Consider the following 24,723-nt stretch of genomic DNA (forward strand, 5'->3'; position numbering starts at 1 on the left):
TTGGAACACAAGTGTCATGACGATACACATTTGCCGAAAGAGAAAAAAACGTAGGTGAAATCGAAAATGTCAGCACACGGACTCGAAAACACCTCGTTCTACCGTTTACACTGAATCGAATGAGCTTAGAGCGCTGAGTCTGATATGCGTTGGCGTTCTGGAATCAGACGACATGTGACAACATTCCCCCGCCTTTAAACAGCCTATGTAAATGAGGCCAATGACAAAGTAAACATGGACGGGCGATGTTGCCCTCGCTCGCCTCTCTCAACTTCTCTTCTTGTCACAATCCTGGCGACCAGATGTAGACCACAAATAGTGTCACAGGGTCACAGACTAAATAACCCTACCCTTTCAGAGCCAAATTTCTTCACCTACTGAGCAGCACGGTGCAAAGGTCAACCTAATGCCAGGGATCAAATTCCCAAAGGAAAATAATAGTTACAGATAGTGTCACACTGTCCAGATACCTCAGACACAGTAGGACGCAATTTAACACACAACAAAATGTAATATGAAGACACCACCATCTGTGAAGTTGTCGTGGTACCAGTTTTTCAAACGTGTTGTATCGAGTCATAAAATGAGCCGGATTTGTCGTCAGAGTTTCAGGAAAAATTCGAGCTTCACTGATAACGATAATAGAGGCAGGATATGCACTATTTACTGTAAATTTAGGCCCAAGATCTGTTTACTTAAGTTCTTATTGAAGGTTTTTTTTTCCTTTACATAAGTGTAAGTACAAAAACAAACATGCAACCTGTCTATGTTCCCATTTACATCAACTCAATCAACTGTCTTTCTCCATAGTCTCGGGAAGTGCACATGCCAAGGATGGTCACAGAAGGGTTAAAGACAGATTTCCAGGTAAGCATGTAAACTTCAGACAACCCACTTATTCTCTCTGTCTCTCTCTTACTATGATGTTGCCTCATTATGTGATTATTCTCTGCTGCTCAGAACAGACACTTTCAATCTCTGCCTGTGGCTGACACCTGAAAATTATCCAAAATAAAAGTCTGCAAAAATTGAGTTACGCCGATGATGTAACACCAAGTGTAGGTCGCAACACACAGGAGCCTCAAGTCTGCGGAGGAGATGATTTTGGATCGCTGAATCTGTTTTGCGGGTAATTCGTTGATATTCAAGTCTGCTAAAGTCGCTTAGTTTGCAGTCGCAGTACGAGAGTTTCCACTAACCTTTAATCGGCTGCTGGACTTCTCCGTTCTCCCTCTTGATCTCGTTCATCATCTTGTGCTTCTTCTTCGCCTTTTCCCTCGCTTTGTCTTTGACCTTCTTCTGCTCTCGCTCGTCTCGGTCCCTCTCCTTTGCCTTGTCCTTGGTGGAGTTTTCTTTGGAAGCAGAGAGAGAGAGAGAGAGTGGGAAGATTTAGGTCTCAATGGTGGAAAAGCACGAGATCTCACACAGATGCGTTCGCTCTCAAATGTGCACACTTGCTGCTTTCTAATTTACTCCTCTGACCTCGTATCCTGAACTCTTGCCAAGCGCTTCTCCTCGGCCATCACTTTAACTTTTACGTCTTCGCGTCAGTCTTACTTCCCCACCGGTGCAACAAATACAACTCTCTTTTTACAGCCTCCAGTGTCACATCTCATGTTTTTACAGCAGTGTAATGACCTTTGAAAGACTGCAGCCATGCAACGACTTCAAAGTTTCATCTTAACCAGATACATCTCATAATAACTCAGCCGTCTCTACATGCTATTGACATAACCAGCAGGAATACACTTCAGCCTTAAATGTCCTAGAATCCTTCATTTTCATTTCCTCTGACAGCACTTTTCCATCCGACAGACTCATCGGAGTGTCGGGGGAATATTTGTCTTCGCGCATCACTGAATGGAAGCGTTTGGTTTCAAATGTAATAAATGTTTTAGGAGCAATGTCAATAATTGATTTAATTAACTGGTAAAACCTGTGTTTGTCCTATTGCTATTATATAAGATAAACTTTCAGTCACATCGTTCCAATCCAAATACCAACGATCACAGAGTTTGACAGACATAAAATTAACAAAGCTGATGGTTTCACTGAGACCTTTGCAAATATACTATGACACAAGTACATATCTGCAGTTGTTGCTGTCTGAAAGGCAAGGCACATCCAACTCGACGCAAACACATTTACTTTCTGAAAAGCATATCTCTCATCTCCAACCAAGCTAAGAGATTTCTGCAACTTTCTTTTATTGCTCGCCTTCTTTGATTCTTTATCTCCTTTCATTTCCCCATAAAGAAATAAAAAAGAAAAGCCTTTATTTTTTTTACCCCCCAACATTTGTTCTTTTGCACTTTTTCTTTCCCTTTGCAAAGAACTTTTTATTTTTTCGCTTTGAACTCGGTCAGATCCATCTTTAAAAGGAAGCTGTGTTTTTCAGACTGTTCACTCCTGTGGGTGTGAGAGGGAAAGTGAACACAGTGGGGTTGGACTCACAGTTTGCAGGATTAAAGGAGAAAGTGCTTTGAAAGTAAGAAAAAAAAAAGGCTTACACGAGCAGCAGGGAAAATTAGAATTACATCGATATGCTCTACTTAAATAATGAAGAAAAACCTGGACATTTTAGATGGTAGCAGATTGTTTTTTCCTTTGTTATTGAATCATTCCTCTCATGGATGCCAAGAAAGTTAACAAAACCATTTTAAGAACTAGGCTAAAATAAAAGCTGTAAAATTTTTAAACCGCAGTTCCACAGGAAACGGCAAATGGGTCGCTCACATCGATTGCCAGATTCATAAAAAACATGTTGGACCATTGCACAGCAGTGACATTCATAAACTTAAAAGTTGACAGGTAAAGTAAATTAGGCCAAATGGCTGCTGTGGCTGTGTGAAGTTCCAGTGCGGGATCTCTATCACCCCCTGTGGACGTCTGAGTAATTACCACAACACTGCAGGTCCTGATTTGACCTAGTTTTTTTCTCCATCACCCTCCCCAGTGACACACAAACACACACAGTGACAGAAGACCTACAGCAATCTCATGTTTTTGATACAGTACTTTGGTAAGTTATGTGTTGATTATCTATATGTTTAAACGTAACATTATTTGTCCAGACACCCAGGCAGGCAACAGTTTGTGGAAGATGCATTTACAAGACTGGACATTGAGAAACACCACGGCAAACTCCTACTGACTAGTATCCATGTTTATTTTCATCTGTAGAAGCTTCTCTTGGGCACTTCTTGGTGTTTTAAGCTAACGAGCCGTCTCGCTTTACTTGAGCAGTGCACGTCTTCCACCTTGCTTGCTTAATCACGGTGTAAAATGTGTCACTCTGACACCACATGGAAACGGAACAAAACGCAAACCAACTTCTTTTTTTATCGTTTTGAAGTTTCCCGTAAACACATAACAAAACGCTGTAGTACATATGCCAGACCTGTGAGTGGCACTGCAACGCTACACCAAAAATAGAGACGTTATATATAATGTATATAATCACATTGTTCATTGTGCCACAAGTGGAAATAAATAAATAAAAATAAAAGTTATCATAAAGCGGTCTGGGCCTGAGGTCAACGAGGAAACGTCTCCACAGACACACAAAAAAAAACCTGCTATACTGAGAAACACAGAGAGAGTCGTGTAGAGCTGACAGGCTTGAGCAGCAGTGTGTGAAAAAAACTACAGCTTTAACACAATGACACACAAAAAGGTGATTTATCACAGCCTGAGAGAAAGGTCTTCTCCTCCTAAAAATGGACAACTTTTATGTCCAGAACAGACACTGTTCAGGGTCAATAATACAACCAATTTGGTTATGCCACCATCCCTGAGGCAAACAGAACAACAAAGTGACAGCAAGACTTATAGAGGGTCAACATGAACAGATGAGGTCTTGTTTTTATATTGCCATTACACGGTGCAATCAGTTTTTGTACCTTATTGGAATATTTATGGAGGAACGTCGTCTCTTCTGTCTAAAAAACAAGGACAGTCTTTTCTTTTACAAGCACGCTAATGAAGACAGTGACAGATGATGCTGCAGTTAGTTACACAGGCTGAACCACAGCTTAGGGGTCACACAACATGTAGAAGCCATAATGACTCTAACAGCCCAGCACATCAAACAAAACCAAAATATGTAAATGAATCAGAAATTTAAAAAAACGCCATGAAACTGAAACAGTTTTTTATTCACGGTTTGTTTTCTAACTTCGGTGCAGCTTTCAGGGCGGAACACAGCAGGTGGTTTTTCACTGCATGTGTTTGTCTCGATGATCACAGAGGAGAAACAAGATAGAGAGCCAGCTGCAGGCAGTTTGTAAACTTTAACTACAACAGTCTAACTTTTTTAAAGTGTGGAGGAGAATCACAAATGGTTGTCTGCTTTTTTTTTCCTTCCTGTAACGTAAACTGCAAACCCAAAACCTCTTGTGAAATTAACTTTAACTAGTGTGCCGTATGAACTGGTTGTAACCCGAGGCAGCACACTGTAGCCTTGCCAGGTTTAAATGTGTGCTTGCAATATGATAAGACTGGCGACCTGTCTTGAACGCTCCCCTGCTTCTCGCCAAAATGAACGCTGGCGACTCCAAACAGGAAGCAAACGTGCGAGAAAGAACTCTGCACTAAACGCAGATCTTACAAAAAAAATTTCTTCATTTAATTTCTTATGATTAATATAGTATCCTACATGCCGAGTATCTTTTAACTTCCCCATCAGATTTTTCTCATACAGATGATTAAAACTGAATCCTTCAAAATGTGCTCCTGAGGAAGAACCTCAGGGCTTCTAAGATTAGACACGGTGAGATCAGCTCAGCGCTCTGAAAATTACAACCTAAGAAGTGCTCTCGTTTGAACAAAATGCCGGACGCTGACTTGAGTCTGTAACGCTGTGGCAAACTGGTGAGGGGCAGGTAAAAGCCATTCAAGGCCATCATACTTAAAGGGTCAAAATAAAGGTGGTAAGACGTATATCATATTTATTACATTCGTACAATAAAGCGAAGATGATATGGAGGGGAAAGGTAGCTTCAGGTTTGAATAAATGCTGCAGACATAAAATGGTCAGTTGGAAAAAAGCTACTACTCTTCACCATTTAAAGTGATCTCCAACTGTTTCTTCCAAAAACAAAGGGAATCTGACAAATAACAGTGGTTTAATCAAGTGTTGATTACGGTTAAGCTTTGATTTCTCTTAGTAAGCTGCACTCAGCCGTAGAAATGTAGCCCCACAAGTCTTCTGTCGGGAAAGAGTGTTTACATGCACACAAATAAGCTAATTAAAGCAATTCAGACATTTAGATGAGTCAGAGTAACCTGTGTGTCTTTTTAATAGGGCTGGGCACGTCAACGTAAACGCACAACACGGTTCCATGGCGACTGACCAGAAAAAGACATGCATGACGTCATATTTACTTGACTCTAGAATGTTAAAATGAGTCTCTAAAGTTAAGCTAAACTTTAAAAACAGAGGCACATATATGCAGTACACAGGTACGCTGATTATTTGTAGCGCTGCTCTTTTAGTGCAGCTAACGGAGCTTACTGGTAAACAGTGACTGCACTCCGGCGTCGCGGCACGTAAACATGACGTCACACGCGTCTTTTTCCGGGCAATCTTCATGGAAACGCGCCATGTGTCAATGTGCGTTGACACGCATTAACCTAGTGCCCAGCACTACTTTTTAATCATCAGAAGAATGATGTAAGTATGGTGCACTGTAGACCCAAAAGACACTGAAATGCTGAATAAGAAGATAATCAACTCAAGTTGTTGTTGTTGCCATACAGCGAAAACACAACAAAGGTGGTGATTAAAAGACGATCACGTATTCCAGCTCCATTAATTGACTTATGGTCACTTAACCACTCAGCTCAAGTAGGATTATCCACCACATGCACTGCTGAATATTATGTAGACCCCAGAGAGAGGAGAGTCACTATTACACAAATTACAGTAGCTACTGTGGATCTATTAACATCCATCTGTGCTGATAATTGCATTTTATGTCATATAAAGTTAACGTGTGTGTTATTATAAAACTTTAAAACTTCAGGCTACAACATCTCGAGCCTGTGGTTCAGTCGTATCTGTTGTCTGTCGTCGACTTAACGTTTCCTTCTCTTGGCCTCATGTTAGAGCCTTGTGTCTCTTATTTCAGGACCAGATGTAGCCAGGATTTCCCTCATCCTGCCTCGCTCCTACAGCTGTGACGTCGCTTATAGCCTACAACATCGAACTCTCACACCTCTCAAAAACACTCAATAGAGAAACCTCAGGTTAGAGAAAGGAGGGGATTCCTCTTCCAGTAGAGACAAGACATGCGGTGGTGATGAGGATGTGATACTTGTTGGATTCCTGTCGGAAAAATTCCTTCCCTGCAGGAAGGTCAGAGCAGTTTGACTACTCAGCAGCAGAACTCTCTCTCTGTGTGTGTGACTCAAGGACACTTCTGCAGCACTGTGCCTCAGAGTCGTCGTCATGTCCTTAACGCACTCTGTCTCACCACTGGCTCAGTCTACCTGCCACTCAATAGAAAAAAAAACACTGTGCCTGTGATTAATGTGCATTAACGCTCCGTGCCACGTCCGAATACTTTCTCATCTTCATGATCAAAACTGCTCAGTATAATTACAACCTCCTGCCATTAGCCAGCCGGCAAGCTCTGCACTGACGCAAACAAGAGATTCATTGCATTTGCCTGTAGTCACCTCTGAGGTAATGTTGAAGGAGAGCTTTTATATTTATGTTATTTAATGCTAATTCTTGCTGCGTGTGTACCCGAACGGAGCTTAAAATAGCTGTTTTTGAAGATAATGTAGTGCCTTTCAGTGTGGTTTTTGCTTTGCCTTGCATTAACTGTAGAATATAAATAAAACCTGTTATAACAATAAAACTAAACCACCATCCTTTAATGTGAGTGCTCAATGCTCATTTGTGAGTCTTCAGTTGTTATGAACCCCCCTCTAAGGCACTGCCTGTTTTTCTGGCTTGAGGGAAATAAAACTGACATCCAGCAAAATCCTATTCACCAGACAGTGCTTTTGTTTTCAACGCATTCCGTTCTGGTGTTTCTCGCCCACTACGGCGGCTGTTCAGAATGTGTCGTGACCTCTTAAACTACCCGACTGGAAGAGGATGACATCATGCACTCGCAGATGTGTGTACGTCCACTCAGTGATTCTGCTCACGTCGGAACATCAGCGAAACAGATGCCTCAACACCGTGGCAAACACAGAGTCCTTGCATGCGTGACTTTTTGCCATCGCTCTGAGGTGACAAATGGCAAAACGGCGCCACAAAAACACGAGATTGATGAAGGACGCATGGTCTACTAATGAGGCAGTAGTAAAACAGACATTTGTGGCTGTAACAATCAGTCAGAGATCTGCTATATTTATGCCACAGGAACTAATAAAATGAGTTTATGTTGTAAAACGAATGTGCCATAACACATTTGCAATCTGATTAAAAGGCTTGGTCATACACAACATTCTATTCATTTATACTTTTATGCTGAATGGCTTATAGATGAAAGTATACGAGTCAATGTATGATTAAAAAAAATACTACTTTTTCCACTTACTATTTGTATTGTTCTTCACAGAATCCCCTTAGCTTAATCTTATGTGTATTTTTCCCTTGTGGACCCAAACATCACCTATCATTACAATTATTGCAATAATTTTGTGAATGACAGAAATCAGGGGCCAATAATATGGCTGCAACATTGCAATATGGAATATTTGCCAGGTGCAAGAAGGTCATAATAAGTATTGTGTCATATAAACCCAGCAAAAGGTGCAGTTTTAAATATGTATTAGGACACATGATCAATCATCCTTGGTGCAAGAAAGGAGCCTGAAGTGCAAAACGTGCATAATACGTGTGGATAATAACGCATGTGTTTTATTCGCATATTACGAATTTATGCTCAGAATAGTACAATTTTATTCTCGAAAGATGAGGACTTTATTCTTATAATATTACGACTCTATTTTCATAGCATTATGATTTTATTCTCATAATATTACGACTTTGTTCTAGAAAGACTACAATTTTATTCTTGAAAGATTCAGACTTTAATCTCGAAAGATTCCGACTTTATTCTCGAAATATTCCGACTTTATTCTCGAAAGATTATGACTCAATTCCCATAGTATTACGGTTTTATTCTCATAATATTACGAATTTATTCTTGAAAGATTACAACTTTATACTTATAATATTACAATTTTATTCTCATAATATTACGACTCTATTCTCATAGTATTACCATTTTATTCTAATAATATTACGACTTCATTCTCGAAAGATTACTACTTTATTCTCATAATATTATGACTTTATTCACGAAAGATAAGGACTTTATTCTCGAAAGAGTACGACTTTATTCTCGAAAGATTAGGACTTTATTCTCGAAAGGTTAGGACTTCTCATCATATTACAACTCTATTCTCATAATATTACGATTTTGTTTTTGAAAGATTAGGACTTTATTCTCATAATATTACGACTCTATTCTCATAATATTACGATTTTATTCTAATAATATTACTACTTGAGGGTTGCATACTACAGTGTGATGCTGAATGCTGTAAAAACAGATGGGTGAAGACGTGGTGGAGTGAATGCACAATTGTGTGCGTGTGTAACTGTTTTTACAGTGTTTTTACACGGAGCATCAACAAGCTCCTGAGTGCGTTCCGTTTCCCACGCAGCCCGAGGCTACAGAAGGGGGCGTGGTGCTCCACCAAAACAACACTCACACTATAATGGCGGGCGGCTGTCATAGTGTTATGACAACGGCGTGTAGTTTCTGCTCCGAGTGTGATAAGAAATAATTAAATATGCGTCCAGTTTACGTAATAACCGACACCGCGCAGATTAGCGCCAATTTATAACATGTTAGTTTGGATATATATATGTGTGTGTGTGTGTGTAAGCTAACAGCATGTGAAATGCGCTATGTTTAATCGATAAGACTTAACTACGTAACAGTTCCGCATCAGCACGAGAGCAGTTACGAGGAGGTCGCGAGACTGCTTCTCTGGTTCAGTCCATCTCGAGGGTTCACGAGCGGGTGAACGAGCCAACGCAAACCCACGCAAAACGGTCACTAAGCTGGGCTTTACAGCCTCCAAACTCACCGTTAACGTCACCAAACGTGGTTAATTAACAGCACGTCGGTATTCTGTGCCACTTGAATCCGAAACCCGGACCGTCCGAGACGAATTCGGAAGCAGACACGACTGCGGTGCACATGTTCACGTCCCGAGAGACCGAGGAGACCAACTCCTGCCCACTCGTGACAAACAAAAACACCGCACTAACTTTAACTATCCACTCCACATTTTTAGTGTATTTTGAAGCAAATGAAACGGAGTTTAATGGCCTACCTTTGGGTGGCAGTGTGACCTCTCCATTCTCCCTTTTCACCGCAGAAATGTAATTACATTTGCCGATAGCGTCCGTGTTGTTGTTGTTGTTGTTGTTGCTAGCGTTACTCGCGGGTGCGGAGGTCAACACCAGTTTATGCTTCTTTTTCTCGTCCTCGCCTCCTTTGCCCGTCTTGTCCCTGTCCATCTCCCGCTGCTTGTCTTTACTTGGTTTCTTGGAGGTGGACGAAGGCGCTTTGAGGAGGAAGAAATCGCTCTGTTTTAAGACTTTAGTCGGTGTTGGAGTCCCACCAGCGCTGAAGCCCCACACAGCCGTGCTGCCGCTGCCGTAACTCTGCTGCTGCTTGTTCGGGGGCTGCTGGAGTTTCTCTTTCCCGCAGCCGTTGCCTCCCACTCCGCTGAGTTTCTTGGGCTTCACGCTCTTCTCATCGACTCGGACCTTCTTGGGCGGCGGCGGCGGGTTGGAATCCTGCGACGACTGGGAGCGGTTATCGGGGGCTCCCTTCGCCTCGGTCGGCTTAACGTGCGGGCTTTTCACAGGCGCGACCGCGGGCGCTACCGCAGTAGCCGCAGCTCCAGTGAGGGAAGCGGAGCCCAGTGAGTCAGCCATCTTGAGGCGTCTGTTTACTCTCTTCCCCCCCCAACGGCCGTCGCTGCTGTTTCTGTGCGACTCGCAGGCGGACGAGCAAAAGGGGGCGGGATCCTGTTTGGAGTGACAGGCGGTCACTGGTGGGCGGGGCCCATGCGTGATTGACAGGTAGGGAGGGAAAAACGAGAGGCGGGGCTAAGCTGCTGTTTTTGTAGCCTGCAGATACTGTATTTAAAGGTCCAGTATGTAAAAGCTTCAGCTTCTGTTCAAATATTGTTTATTTTTTTCTGCTGAATATAAAGTTGGATTAAAAACATCTAATGTCCACCACTTGATTTATTTCATCAAGTTGAAATACTCCACTTTAATTAATTAGTTAATTAGCTTTTGCTAATGCTAACACACTCAATTTATCGTATAAATCTATAAACCATTATATAACAGCTCCATGGGAAAACTGTGAGATGACCCATTTAAGATCTGGCAGAATGTATACTACACATGTGTGTGTGTATGTGTTGCAGAGATGAAAATGCTGCATATATAATCAGGTGTGGGTAAAGTAAAGGGAACATCATACATAAAATGTAAAGGAGAGGCCGACTGCTGCTTCATTATGTACATATTTAACATCAGAGAAATGTTAGTCTTGTGTCTGAAGGGCATACAGTAAGTGGTAGTTATGCATTAGATTTATTCGCTGGTATTTTTGAAGTGTAAATCCACATTTGTTCGTTTTGATGCAACTGAAACATCTTTACTTATTGACTTGTATAACCTTGTAGGACAGCAAGACAAATTGCAATTTGTTAAAGGGCCGCTTCACCCAAAGAATATACATGTTTTTTTTTTTACTAATTTACAGAGATGAATGTGCTATTTGATCATCATGTGTCATTCCCACAATAACAGAGGAAGTTAAGATTGAAAAACTTCCTTCAAAGAAAGTGTAAAAGATCTGAAAAAATAAAATAAATAAATAAATAACAGGTCGAGTTTGGTCTATTTGACCAAGTGAAAAAAATGGATGAAACAGCCCTTTGACTTAGTTATCTTGTTTTTCTGCTTTATTTGTGTGACTGTAGTCTCATGTGGCTTAAAATGTCAAAAATGTGGGTTTTTAAAAAAGTGATTTTCTTCATCACAATGACACTAAAATGAAGACACACCCAACCCAAACCACCTGTGCATCAAATGAACTACGCATTTTGAGTATAATGAATGTGAAAATGAGCATTTGTTGCGACATATGTGAACTCTGATACACATTTACTGAGTGTGCGCTCACCTGCTGAGTCTGGGCTGCACGGAGAGTCACGTGAAGTGAATACGTTAATGTGAAACCCTGAAGGTGTGAGCTAATGTGCGTTTATACCACCTGCTATGATTAATTAAGTGTTGAATTAGCATGTGTGTGTACTCTCAACCCACTCAGGTCAAGGTAATGGACCTGAAACTAGGTCTTAACACTCAAAAAGTCCTCATAGAAACAGGTTTGAATCAAAATTAGCCTTTACGGCCTACTACAGACACACACACACACATACATATTCTTGTACTTGCTGCATACCGAGGACCGGGTTGCTGACAAAGTGAGGACCAGAATTTCCACTTTATAAATCAACACAATTACAAACATCTACTTCATGAATGACATCTATAAACTACTGGGTGCAGTACCATAAAATGTCTGCAGGTGGATCCCAGAGCAAAAATTAATGTTTACAACCTAAGGAAGTGATTTCAATGAAAACAAAGTGAGAGATGTCCCCACTTCGTAAAAATGACCTCACTTTGTTGGTTAAAAACCCTCACTGGTCCTCAGTATGCTGCAAGTGCAAGAACACAGGCGCACACATTAAATTGAAACTAATGAGGAGTGGAGGTTCATTTCAAAGTCACTGGTGACTGACATTATCTGATGAAGCAACAGGAGACGAGGATTTAATTAACTTTGCTTTTGTGTGGCTTCGGAGAAAAGTGGTTTACGAACCACCTGACCTGGTCTATGTCACACACACACCTATGAAAAAAGGGAAAAAAGAGGCGTATTTTTTACTTAACGTTCATCTTTACTGATTGAATTCTGCAACATACAAACACTTTTGTGTGTGTGTGTGTGTGTGTGTGTGTGTGAGACAGGGGGGAGATAAGGGTGTGGCTAAATAAGAGTCCCACAGGAGGCAATGAGCAAGCAGCAGCGAATCATATCACTCACGCTCATGCCACTAATGACGATTGGAGGAGAGGGCGACGAGGGACGACGGGCGGGCTCTCTCTTAAAGGCACAGGTGGGCTCTTTTCTGAGATCGAGGCGAGTGTGCGGCTGAGGGAGAAGAATAGACGATTGAACAGAAAGCTAAAGTTAAAACCTCTTAAAAACAAGTTAAGAGGAAGGAGGAAGATGAGCGAGAGAGAGAACGAGGAGAACAGTGAGATGACAGCAGGACAGGGACAAAGAGTGGAGGTGTGACGCAACAAACGACCGTGTATACAAAAATAACTTTAAAATACCATTTACAAAAGAAAAACGACCGTTATTATTATCATCATCGTCATTAATATTATTATTACAATCTCATTAGAAGCCCGCTTGGTGCCGTCTGAAAGGAGGCCAGGCGGTTTCATCATCTGCTGACCTTTTTTGAAAGAATAGAATTCAAAACAGAAAAAAATAAAAACCCTGACATATCTGACAGAAGCAAAAATAATTTACAGATCTAAAGGGAGGGAGGAATCATCATCATCATCGTCATCATCAGACTTTTTTACATCTTCTGTTAATAAGAATATTTTAGCAAAAACAAAAACTTATATATCTTAACTGCCCTGTACAGTTCTTTATCTTTATAAAAAAAAATGCATATACTGTATACGTCTGGTAGCTAGTGAAGGAGAAGTTAGCAGAGAGCTGGATAAACAGTAGTCCTGGGTCCCTAAGCTGCTCTGGGTCTGATTTGTCTCACAAATGCAGAGGCAGGTGAAAGCAACACAACGTTGTGTTGTGTTTGGATATTGGAATCTGTCCCGAGATCCACAGGTGATGCGTGTGACATTCATACGTTTCCTAACACTGGATTGTTGCGAGTAGATAAACAAACAGGCTGCGAAAACAAAATTTAAATAAAACAGCAATCATGTGTCCCAAGATAAGACCAGGAGAAGCCTGAAAAAAAAGACAAAAAGAGAGGAAATTACCTTGAGAGAAAAGCCAAATTAAGGCCGTTTTCTCTGGAGACTAAGGCAGGCTCATGGTCCCAGCAGTGAGAACCAGAGTCACGAGGCCGATGATGGTCATTGACGATGTGCTTCAAGGTTATTTATTTAACTCTAGCGTGACTGACGCAACAGGAAGAACATCGTCCGACTTAAGCACAGAGACACGATAGTAAGTTGTTCTTCTTCCACGATTCTCTCTGAAATACGACGACCAAACCCCGCACATCAGCCTCGTGACTCTGATAAAACGGAGATCGGCATAGAAAGAGCGAGAGACGAGAGCCGACATCACCGGGGGGGGGGGGGGAGGAAAGAATGAATGTTGCTCTCTAATCTGTCCGTTTCTATGATGATCCTCCATCATGTAGCACCAGCACACAGAGAGAGGAGGAGACAGAGAGAGAGAGAGAACCCGGGAAACCTGTACATACCTAGCAGAAAAAGGTTGCATCATGGGTAACAGATTATCAAGGTTTCGCTTTGAAGATTTGTCTTCTTTCGGTAAGAGGGAAAGCAGATGTGCGAGTTCAGAACCCCCCCGTAGCGGCTCGTCTGATTCGAGACGGCGTCAACAGTTTCTCGCTTTGGTTCGAAACAAAAAGTGTTAGCGCTTCCCGACTTAGCTTGCGAGGCTCACGCACACCTGCCTTCCTCTTCGTTTAGTCTAAGAATAAACAAATCTTTGTGATGTGTCTACAGCTCAGAGAGAGAGAGAGAAAAAAGTCACAAAAAAAAAAAAAAAAATGATCCTTTTACCATTAACAGGGAAATAAGTTGACTGATCCCAGGTCAGCGTGTACAGAAGTCAAAAACCTCTAACATCAGCAAGCTGAGCAGGGGAAAAATACAGGCTTTGTTCGAAAATGGACAAGCCACTTAAACAGCAATTGTTTTCTGCTTTTTGCACAGTGGCACTGGAAAGGAAGGACTGAGGAGAAGGAAGAGGAGGAGGAGCTCAGTCTTGACAAGCTGTTGGCACAGAGTTACACAGATGGAGCGTCTATGTAACCGTGTGCTGTCCGTCTGTCTGTCTGTTTGTGTAGCATCGATCAACTTGGTTTTTTGTTGTAGTTATTTTTGGACCAGCCAGGTGAGATGGGCAGAGTTCACCCTCCTGACAGGTGAGGACGCCGCCTGCTGGCTGGGGCAGACGGGACTTGCACCATCATGTCCACTCCAGGGGGGGTTCCCGAGGGCCTTTAGGCTGGATGCAGCGGTTACCGAACCCTGGAAGAAGAGGAGGAGGGAAGCTCTTAGCTGGGTTTGAACCATTCAAAACTGGAAATTCATAGTCTTCACTAACAGTGCTCAATCACAGGGTGACAGTAAACATAATTTACTAAAATGAGAACATAAACTACTCAGGAAAATGTTTTTCTGGTGTAATAAATCAAGTGAGAAGTCGGCACATTTTCCCATAGCCTGTCAAGAGCGGCTAACTGTTACTGCGACTTGTCAAACCACAACACTCAGATCTTCATTTGTATAAACAGTCTATGGTTAGAACTTGGGCTGAAACAAATCCACAAGTCCACAAAACTTTCCTGATCATCAATAATCAGCTTCTTCTCTGATTTCAGCTTCTTAAATGTGATTTAATCAAACATTTTCTAAGCTAAGGAGCTAGCTAAGGTTCCAGTCACCAAGAGCAGAGCCACAGATCCCGGGAAACAACAATAATTATGAAATTAATAGCATCTGTGTTGGTCAGCTAAGGTTTTATTTGCACACACTGGACAATAATTACTCCTCCAGAGAGTCGAGCTATAGAAACCTGACAAAATAACACTGGAGCAGAGCGGTCACAGAAGAATTCCGAAAGAAAAATCACAGATGAAATCATGAAGTCTGACAGACTTACCCACCCAAGTCTGCCTTGCTGTCTGCTGCTGTGGTGCCGGCCGACGCAGGGTCAACCGGTGATGTCTTCTTAATGCGGTCCGATGCGTCTACACACAGGGGAAACACAAACATTGGGTCAATGGGGTGGAAGCGCCGATCTATAAATGACACGCGTCTGTAAACACGGCAACCGAGTTACACATTTATTCCATTTTTGGATTGTCCTCACAATCACACACACACACACACACACACACACACACACACACACACACATACAAACCCTCTCTTAAACTACTGAAGCAATTCATTGGCAGTGGCATCATCACACAGACTATGTTTCCCTCTGTATTCTCTCTCTCCATTTCCATATCTCTCAGCGTAGCGCGAGAACACAAAAGGCACCGCGTACAAGAAACAGCAGATACCTGTGTGTAAGCCGCTCCAGTCAGCCGAGGCCGACGTCCTCACGTCCAGAGGGTCTGGAAGAGTGAGAAAAGGAGGAAGTGAGAGGGAGATGAAAATACGCACGTACAGAAGGTTTAGACACACACACACACACACACACACACACACACACACACACAGAGTACAATAACCCTTTGTTTGTGTCCAATACTGACGCCAATATCACAGACTTGAATTCTTATCCCTAAAATCAACGCAAGACATCTTTTTTTGCCTCCGTTAAACACCTTAACCATTAATGTTCCAGCCGTGAGTCAGAAATGTTATCCGGTTTAGGGCTCATACCAGATACTATTACCGTTTTTCCATATCCAATCAAGTGATATTGGCCCAGTATAGGACCAATATCCAGTATTGAATCAGCTCGTCCCTACCAAAACACACAGTCAGGCACTGCTTTTCAAACTCTGTCAATTCTCCTTCATCACACAGCCTCTTAAATTCCAACAATTCCTCCCATCTTTCTGTCTCACAGCAGGAGGGGAGACCAGACCATGTTCAATTGGGAAAGAAAGTCGTGTCTTTGAGACGTAATGAGGCGTTGTTGAACACAGAAAAACACACAGAAATCAACCCTGCAGCAGTAAAAAATAGCCACTCGTGCACTTGTGGAGAAGCTAATGCTGCCCTCCAGTGTTGCAACACTGATACAGCCACGGTTCACAAGGATCTCCTTCTAAAAATAAGTTATTACCCACTTTTAGTTCATTTAAAGCACAAATAAGAAAAGATTAGATTTGATTTCAAGCAACAACAAAACCACCTTTTTTTGTTTTGAATGTAAATCAAGCTCACAATCACTGATCCTCGTTTTCATTCCGTTATCTTGACCAAAAACATGGACCTGGGGCAACTGAAGTCACTGAATCCACAGCATCTGGAAACACACCTGAGAAATCTGTGACCAATGCAAACGCACCTGTGGCCAGAAGGAAGGACTCGGGGGTTCTCGCGGGGAGAGGGGGAGGGGAGTCGTCGCTGTCCCAGCAGTCTGGGTTAAAAGGTTAGAAGTCACATGAGAAGCAATGTTAAAAAAAAACAGGACAAAGAGAAAGAGAGAGAAGAGAGATGGACAGATCGATGATGGGGAGGAAAAAAGATAGAGAGGAACACAAAAATTTTATTTTAAAACTCTATATTATCTGGATGTGTTCCAATAAAGTGAGAAATAACTTAATTGTACACATTAGCTTTCAAAGAAAATATATAAAAAATGATATTAACTGAGAGGGTGTGTGTATATACATATATAAACACACATACATATGTATATACATATACATATATATAAATATATATGTATATACACACATATATACCCACTCTGATGGGACGACTAAAGCTGTGACACACTCCAGACGGCCGTGTTTATATCATTTAAGTGTCACCCGCTGGATTCCTATCTTCTTTAAATTGAGAATTATTTGACACTCTGAAGTAAAATGATTCTGTCTTTGTTCATCTCCTGCAGCAGAAAACATAATTTTCACCATCGTTTACCATAAACTCAGGTCAACACTTCTTGATTTATTTCTAATAATAACTTTTTTTCAGTTCTCCTTAAAAAGCATTTAAAAAAATCTGTCTTTTGACCCCTAGTCATATTTATGCTGAGATTTACGCAGCCACTCTGAACATTAGCCTGCTGTTATAAATATTCTTAGCCTCATTTCCTGGAAGTCTTATGATTCACTGTCAGTCATTCACAATAACTCTATGGTTTTAACATCAACAGTTTTGATCAATTCTCTCCCTTGAACGCCATTGTTTATGTACTCTCAAAGAAGTAAACGATTGGTATACATAGATCATAGATTTGATTTGAATATATATGTCCTTTTCATGTTGTTACATAAACAGATAAACACAGTGCATTACAGATTTCTCTGTCAGATTTGTGTTGATAAGGAAATTACAGAACATGTTATGTTGCTGATGCTGACTTGGAAAGTGTCATGATGTGCTTAAACCAGCAGAGGGCGCACTGACTTTATTGTCTGTAGGACACGCCACTGTTCATATGAAGGTCAAGCTTCTTCATAGATTAGGTGTAAATGCGTATAGATATAAAGAATATTTTAACTGTGTAAGGTTTATATCATAAGGCTCCATCTTCTATTTTCCATCTCAGTTGTTTGTCATGGATTGAAAAAAGAAAAACAGGAATGAATCAGTGATTAAAAAAAACAAGCAGCCACCAGCGTTTCCCCCTTAACCGAACACAAAGCGGCAAATTTTCTCAGTGCAACCTCGTCAACAAGCGACCATTAGATTCTTGCAACCAATTAAAAACAAAAAAACAAGCAGCATTAGCAGCTTTTTTGTCATCACTGATTACAAAGCCCCACCACAGCCCAAACAAATGATGATGAGCCAGAGAAGCCAAGCAAACCCACAAAGGACCACTTCAGTGAGTGTGAGGCCAAAGGTTTTCTGCATTTGGTTTTAAATACTGGAATTGACTTGAGGAGAGCAATAATGTGTGATGCCAGACAATTTAAAAAAGAGCTTTAAATAAACTATTTTAAGTTTATTTGATCATTTAACAGGTAATTTTTCATTGTGGAAGTCTAAATGATGTCAGTGATGATGGATTTTACCTGAGTTGTACCTGCAAAGACATTTTTAACAGTGTGGTGCAGTCCCACTCTACGAATCGATGATTTTTCAAAATTATGCTTGAGATAAATTCCTCTTCAATCGTTCTTTATGTTGGGTTTTTATCAGGAGTCAGGTCTGTTGCTCGACACATTTCAAAAAGGTCCAGTGTATAATATTTAAAAGGGTTTATTAGCAATTAGAAATTGAATACACTACCAATAGTGTGTATAGTATTGTTTGGTTTTTGTAGCCTGAGAATAAGTGTTTTATACACACTTTATGCAAGGGTATGGCTTTACGGAGGACTGCATCTTGTTTTTAGAGCAGCCTGCATTTAAAAAAACAGCCATCACTTGTGTTTTATGGTTTGAGGTGGAAGCTTACCATGCAAGAACATCATTTCTGGTACACAAAGGCCACCGTAGTTCCTTGATGCACTTAAGAAAGGGAGCGGTGAGCGGTCTCACAATTAGATTATTACATACTGGACCTTTATGTCATAGCAAAATTAAATAAATCAAATGTAAGGTAAACTAAAAGTTCACGTCATCATCACATCATGCCTCCTCATAGCGTCATCCAAACATAAAAAAAAGCAGTTATTTCATCCAGAGTTCAAAACCGTTCCAAAGCCAAGTCCAGTACAATCCACCTCTGTGATCACAGCAAGAATCAGGATTTCAGAATCACTTGATTTTGAAATCAAAAAAAGGGAAGAGGAGGAGGAGGAGGTTCTTTTTGATCCAGAGAAGCTCAAAACCTCGGTGCGGCTACGCTGCAAAAACGTGTGACACTGCGCTCCGCTCAAATCAGCAACGTGCACAAACGCGTGCGTGTTTCACATGTGACCGACGACGGCATCATGCAGGGTTGATCCTTCACCGTCCAACATGCACACACACACACACACACTTTTCCCACGCAAAACAACTGTGCTGAAAAGAAAGAGGAAACACAAACAAAAACGTGTCTCTCGTTCCGTTTGCACACTCACCCACTTTGACAAACAAACAAGTGGAAAGAGAGACAGAGAAGAGTTGTTGTTGTGACAGATGTTTTGCCTGCTAGTGTTTGCAGCATTCCTTGCAGAACCAACCAATTAGTGACACAGTCATGCTTAATATGAGACTCACTGGAAAGTAGCTCACTCTTTCTCCCGTCTCTGTTGTTGTTGTTGCTTCTTATTCCTTGTGTTTTTTCCCCCTCCCTGCCTCGCGAGCGCTGATTTTACTCAGCGCTAGCGCTCATGTAGCAAGCGTGTTGACAAGATGCGACTTGTCATTAAGCATGTGGTCTGTCTGAACTTCTCAACCCCAACTGACGTGGAAAATGACTGGACCGTGTGGTTACCCTGAGCGTAACGCATGCGAGCGTGGATAATAGAGACTTAGAGGCATTTAACGTACGACCTGACCAGAACGCTGAGTAGAAATGATTGTAATTGTGTTTGTTAGATGAGTTATTTCGACTTTATTTTAACGACATCCCAATCAGATAGGACAGGGGCGTCACCAGCTCTCTGTCACTTAAGTGCTGACATTTATATTTCTGTACAAACACTAATGGGTGTCGTCGTTGCCAACTCCTGTCACTGCGACATGCAATGAGTCAGCAGCGTTACGCGCCTTGCTAGCAGGGCATGTGTGAGCGAGTGCGTGTGAAACTTGTACTTGTAACACTTAACCTTGTCAGGACTAGTACTCTCCCCCATGGAAATCAAAACCTGGTCCGAATGAGGCAGAATCTCATTTCTGAGGATAAATAAAAGCCTCTCTGAAGTATAAACGTTAAAGTTAAGTGTATTCAAAATTTACTAGAAATACATTTTGGCTCCAAATATTGGTTATCGGCCAATATCAGCCCTGAAAAAAACCATATCGGACTATCTCTAATAAAAACTACAGAAATGGCCTCTGATCTGACAAAACAAAAGGACTCCACAAAGGAAGTTAATTTGTCAAAGTAACTCTCAGATTCATTGGCTGTGTTAATCGATGGTGTTGGGGAAAAGCAGCCAGTTAGCTGAAGCAGTTAGATGCAGTCATTCAATTAGTGTGTGGCAGATTGACATACTTGCTGTGGTCGTCGATGGTGACGGAGTGCTATGTCCGGCGATGGACATCGGCAGCACCTTCCGGACCGGCTGCTGGTCTCCGTGGTGAGAGGACGTCGTGACCATGGCCGTCGCCGTGGACACGTTAGTACGGTAGCCCTCCTTCACCTCGGTCATCTCACCGTCCCCCTCCTCGTCGGAGTTGTCGGAGTGCAGGGGGTTGGTGAAACTCAGCGCAGTCCTAACGGGAGTGGACGAGGAAGAGGACGAGGAGGAGAGATGGGAGGAGGACGATGACGAGGGAGCGACGCGGTCTGAGGAGGAAGAAGAGGAGGAGGTCTTTTGGTACTGTTTCTCTGGGCTGTTGCAGAACTGAGCCCACGTGGCGTGGCCGCCCTTCGCCTCCGCTTTCTCCCCTCCCTGCGCCTCCCCCTTCTCCCCGCTCTTCACGGGAAGATGGTTCGGTCGCACGAGGACGCCTCCGTCTGCTTGACCCTCCGCTCCTCCGCCTCCCTCCGTGCCCGAGTCTTCCGACAGTGAGGAGCTGGACGAAAGTAAGGATTGGCCCGAGCGCGCTTTGAAGGCGTGGCTTCTTTGCAGCATGCTCGCGCTGTTGGTCGAAGGGCTGCCTGGAGTGCCGGCTCCTCCCATCGAGGAGGAAGTGTCAAAGCTGCGAGGTCCTTCCTGCAGCGGCACCTTTTTAATCTCAATGCTGAGCTTCCTCTCGACCCTAGGAGCGCCACAACATTCAACAACGCCCGGGGAGAGTGGGGAGGAGGGGGTCTGAGTCTGGTTTTGGCCCGATTCTGATTTAGCCGACGACAGTTTGTTGTTGTAGTTGTCGTTGAGATCCAGATTTGAGACCTGGGTCTGCTGTTCCTGGCGTTGGTCCTTCTGCTCCGAGGGACTGGTCTGATTGTTTGAACTGGGCTCTGACTGATTCTGCTGTTGGTCCACACCTTTATTCTGAAAGGAAACAAAAGTGTACTTAGAGGGCGAGAAATTTCCTCTGGCTAATGCCGATATTTAGAAATCAGTGCAATAGATGTTCAGTACATGAGAAAGATCCTTTTTTTAAATCCTCCTTCTGATAAAATAAGAGTTCTAAAGCAAATAATCTTAATACAGAAAGTCTTATATTTAATCTATTGTTGTGTGTTGTTATTTCATATTATGCTCTTATGTGTATTTCACTGTGTCTGAATCTAATTTTTTTTTTACATTATTTTGGATACTTCCTGTTTACGCCCATGATATTAAACAAGAAAATAAAATAAATACAATCAAATTAACCCTTTAACACATAAGCCTCAAAAGGTTTTCTTTGGCTTACTTAGAAAATGTCCTGCTTTTGCCCATTTTTCCAGAATAACTTCCAATATCTGGCAGTTATTTACTTATTTATCTGCATGTTGAAATAGTTTATATACAATACACTCACCTTTGACTCGTTCTGCTGCGCTGTGGTCAGGACATGTAGGAGAGGCTTGGGGTGGTAGCGGTCGTTGTCCTGGCGTACGTTGGTGACGGTGGGGAAGGCCGAGGGGGGCGACGGGGTGAGGATGGGAGGCACGGGGTGAGGCTCCGGAGGCTGGAGAATCTCCTCCTTAACGTCACCTTCTGTCTGCGAACTGGACAAATCGGGGGGAGAGAGAAAAGGTTTGAGGAAGCATTAAAAGAAGCAATAATTTCATCACACTCGCATGAGACATTTTCCAAACATCTGAACACTCATGTTTATATTAATCTCCGTCTCATGATGAAACAGTGACGATTAAATCAACTCATTATGGGGAGTTGGAGGATTGAGGATTTGCAGAATTTGAAAACGTGATGTCCTTCAAAGTTAATTATCACACAGTTATAGCCCATACGGTGTGTTTTCTGCTCATATAAAATGAACTGAAAAGCGAATCCAAGTCTGAATCAGCACTTTAAGTTTAATTCAGCAGAATCTAAGACAAATGTCCCAAATGGGATCAATGTGTCTTGTATTTTTGGTTCATTTACCAAATCATAAAATCGAATCAAACATACTTAAAGAGGAAAATGAGCACTTTGCCTCCCCTAAAAAAATAGAATTATGTACTTTTTCGCCCATTTTGCATCACATACGAAAGGCATTATTGGCAAAAACCAAATGTTTATTCTTCGTTCGTCGACAAAGTGCCGAGCACAATCTACACAGAAAACCACGGATGTATACACACAGTGTGTGTGGGTGGATCACATACAGGATGCGGAGGTTGCGACAAAAAGCTCGCCGCAAAACAATGGAAACTTATACATTAAGATATTTGTTCCACCTCACAGAGTATGCATTCACGTATATATACACATGTGAATATATACTATATACACACACAGAGAGGGAAAGAGAGAGAAAGATGGTGAAAGGATGTGGTGATGTGCTGAATCAAGAGCACATGACTGAAGTAAGAGCCAGAGTGGGACTGACAGCACATGATGCTGCCTCTCTCTCTGTGTGTGTGAAAGAGAATCAAAGAAAGTCACAGAGAAGTTGCACCGGGGATTTCCTTTACTAGAGAAACACATAGCACTCATATTGTGTGTATATTAGACTTTCTATTCTCACTTATTGAGACGTGGAGGGTTTAACTGGAACATGCAAACCTCAACCAAGGCCCCTAAATTTCCCACAGTGTCAATACACTCCGCCTTTTCCTGTTCTTTCCCCCCCCCCGCTCCTGTGTTTGCATCAGCACCAAAATCGTATCATTTATAGCTTAGGCATTTGTACAGTGCTGTACATCTGTAGGCGATTTCCCTTTACTTTGTGTTGTGCTTCTCACAAACAGACAGAAAAACATGACCTCCTTGGCGGAGGCAACGAGCCAATAAGAAGAGGGACACCATGCAGAGATTTAGAATCATAACAGCTGTTCCGTTTCTCAGTTTTGGGATGAGAGATGATGGATATTAAAGAACACTTTCCCTGTCAGTTATAGCAGAACCACTATCTCTTCTGGGACATGTGATTACAAGATTATTTAACCAAGACGTCCCCTTATTGCGTTGGTGTTTTCTTTAATGAAAACGATCATCACCTACGGGGAATCGACTCCTCTGCATCGTCTCCATTCTCCCGAGAAAAAAAAGAAAAAAAAAAGACATACTTAACAATAAGCAGAGGACGACTCCCATGGGTGATGATTGTTTCCATGGGGATGTGAATCATTCAGATGCCACAAGCGCTGATGAAACTTAAATGATTTCTTAATGGGAAGCTGATGCTGTTACAGTAGCAAACGCTATATATATAATAAGCCACAGCTAAACAAATAAGCAGCAGGGTGGGAATCAAGGATGTGGAGATTAGAAGCCAAACACGGATGAACAAACATATAAAGGCTTATGTGAAGGTTTATATTAAATTAATGAATTCTCTTTCCAAAAGGTCATTCAAAATATTCACTTAAACAATGGAAAATAACTACAACTAATCCAAAAGATTAATTCATCATGTAAACATCAGACTTTCACATATTGAAATTGATATTCTGTAACATTAAAACAGTATATATGTCTATATATAGGATTATCGGCATCTAAATATACCAAGTTAGCAACTGTGTTTAGCTATCGTCGACGTGACAATTCGCCATTTCCGGTTCAACAGGGAGTTTATTTTAAAAGTCCGTATCTGTGTGTTTCTGATACAACTTAACAGCGGAAAACGTACAAAAAAAACAGGGGGGAAAACGACGACACATTTCAGAGTAGGATAAACAAAGCAAAGTCTAAGAGATAACGCCTTTAACAGATAAACACATACAAGGTTATTAGCGTTGGTCAAGCGTGGCAACAAGGTAAATAGTGTTTTTGTGTCTTTTATTTAACGGCTATTTTGCGTTTGCTAGCTTACTCAGCGAAGGAAATGCTAATGGCGTGTTACGTTGGTCTTTCAAGATCAATTAAACTTTTTGACCATCAGTAATGGCTCCCCCTTTCTTTGACTGGATGCTACATTTAGCATGAATTCACAAAGAAATTGTCCTTCAAACAACTGACTAGAGTCTCTTTTTGAGTTTCATACCAGCTCCAACATCACATTTTAGATTATTTTCCATCTTAATTCATTATTAGCTGGGTTCGTCTCCAACTCCCCCATCCAACACTAATTCAGTGGAAGCAAATATAATTCCTTCAACAATAAACAAGAGTGTTTTTCCATTCACGTTCTCCAAATCTTCTTTTTCCATCGCCTTGAAATCAAGAGTTACGAGCGTTACAGTTTTTTGAAGAAAAGTTCAAAGCACAAGATTCACCTGCGGTAAAATATAAGAGTAAGTTTGTCCTCGTCGTGTCAAACGAACTTTTTCCAGTTCCCTTTTACAGCAGTAAAATGTTTATATTTGGTTGTAAAAACAAAAAAGTGTCCAATATTTCTGAAGTTTGAATCATTAATGTTTCCCCTTAAAGCCATAAAAAGGCTTCTGTCTTTGAAAAAAGGGACAAGAATCCGTGACAATTATGAAACACTTCAAAGAGCTTCAGACTACAAAAAACTAACCATGCGCTTCTGTTCTTTTTAGTTTGGCCCTGAAGCATAAAAACACTA

The 24,723-nt window shown here is 41.7% G+C and overlaps 2 protein-coding genes across 2 annotated transcripts in view; both read right to left on the reverse strand.

Moving 5' to 3' along the window:
- LOC310942082 (uncharacterized protein) overlaps positions 1-10,019 on the reverse strand; it is a 32,742-nt gene extending 22,723 nt beyond the window's left edge. Inside the window, exons 1-2 of the mRNA XM_083907367.1 lie at positions 9,370-10,019; positions 1,200-1,352 (exon numbers count right to left, since the gene is read on the reverse strand). Coding sequence (XP_083763493.1) covers positions 1,200-1,352; positions 9,370-9,979 — 763 coding nt within the window. The 5' untranslated portion in view covers positions 9,980-10,019. The remainder of the gene's footprint in view (positions 1-1,199; positions 1,353-9,369) is intronic.
- Positions 10,020-13,491: 3,472 nt separating this feature from the next.
- The window catches only part of ptpn12 (protein tyrosine phosphatase non-receptor type 12), a gene marked incomplete at its 5' end in the record, with an annotated part of 39,727 nt that continues 28,495 nt past the window's right edge, over positions 13,492-24,723 (reverse strand). The window contains 6 exons of the mRNA XM_083907312.1: positions 13,492-14,404; positions 15,043-15,126; positions 15,448-15,501; positions 16,407-16,478; positions 20,162-21,107; positions 21,583-21,772. Of these exons, the coding sequence (XP_083763438.1) occupies positions 14,343-14,404; positions 15,043-15,126; positions 15,448-15,501; positions 16,407-16,478; positions 20,162-21,107; positions 21,583-21,772 (1,408 nt within the window). The 3' untranslated portion in view covers positions 13,492-14,342. The remainder of the gene's footprint in view (positions 14,405-15,042; positions 15,127-15,447; positions 15,502-16,406; positions 16,479-20,161; positions 21,108-21,582; positions 21,773-24,723) is intronic.

The sequence above is a fragment of the Microchirus variegatus genome (assembly GCF_963457635.1).
Source record: "Microchirus variegatus genome assembly, chromosome: 20".
Lineage (NCBI taxonomy): Eukaryota > Metazoa > Chordata > Actinopteri > Pleuronectiformes > Soleidae > Microchirus > Microchirus variegatus.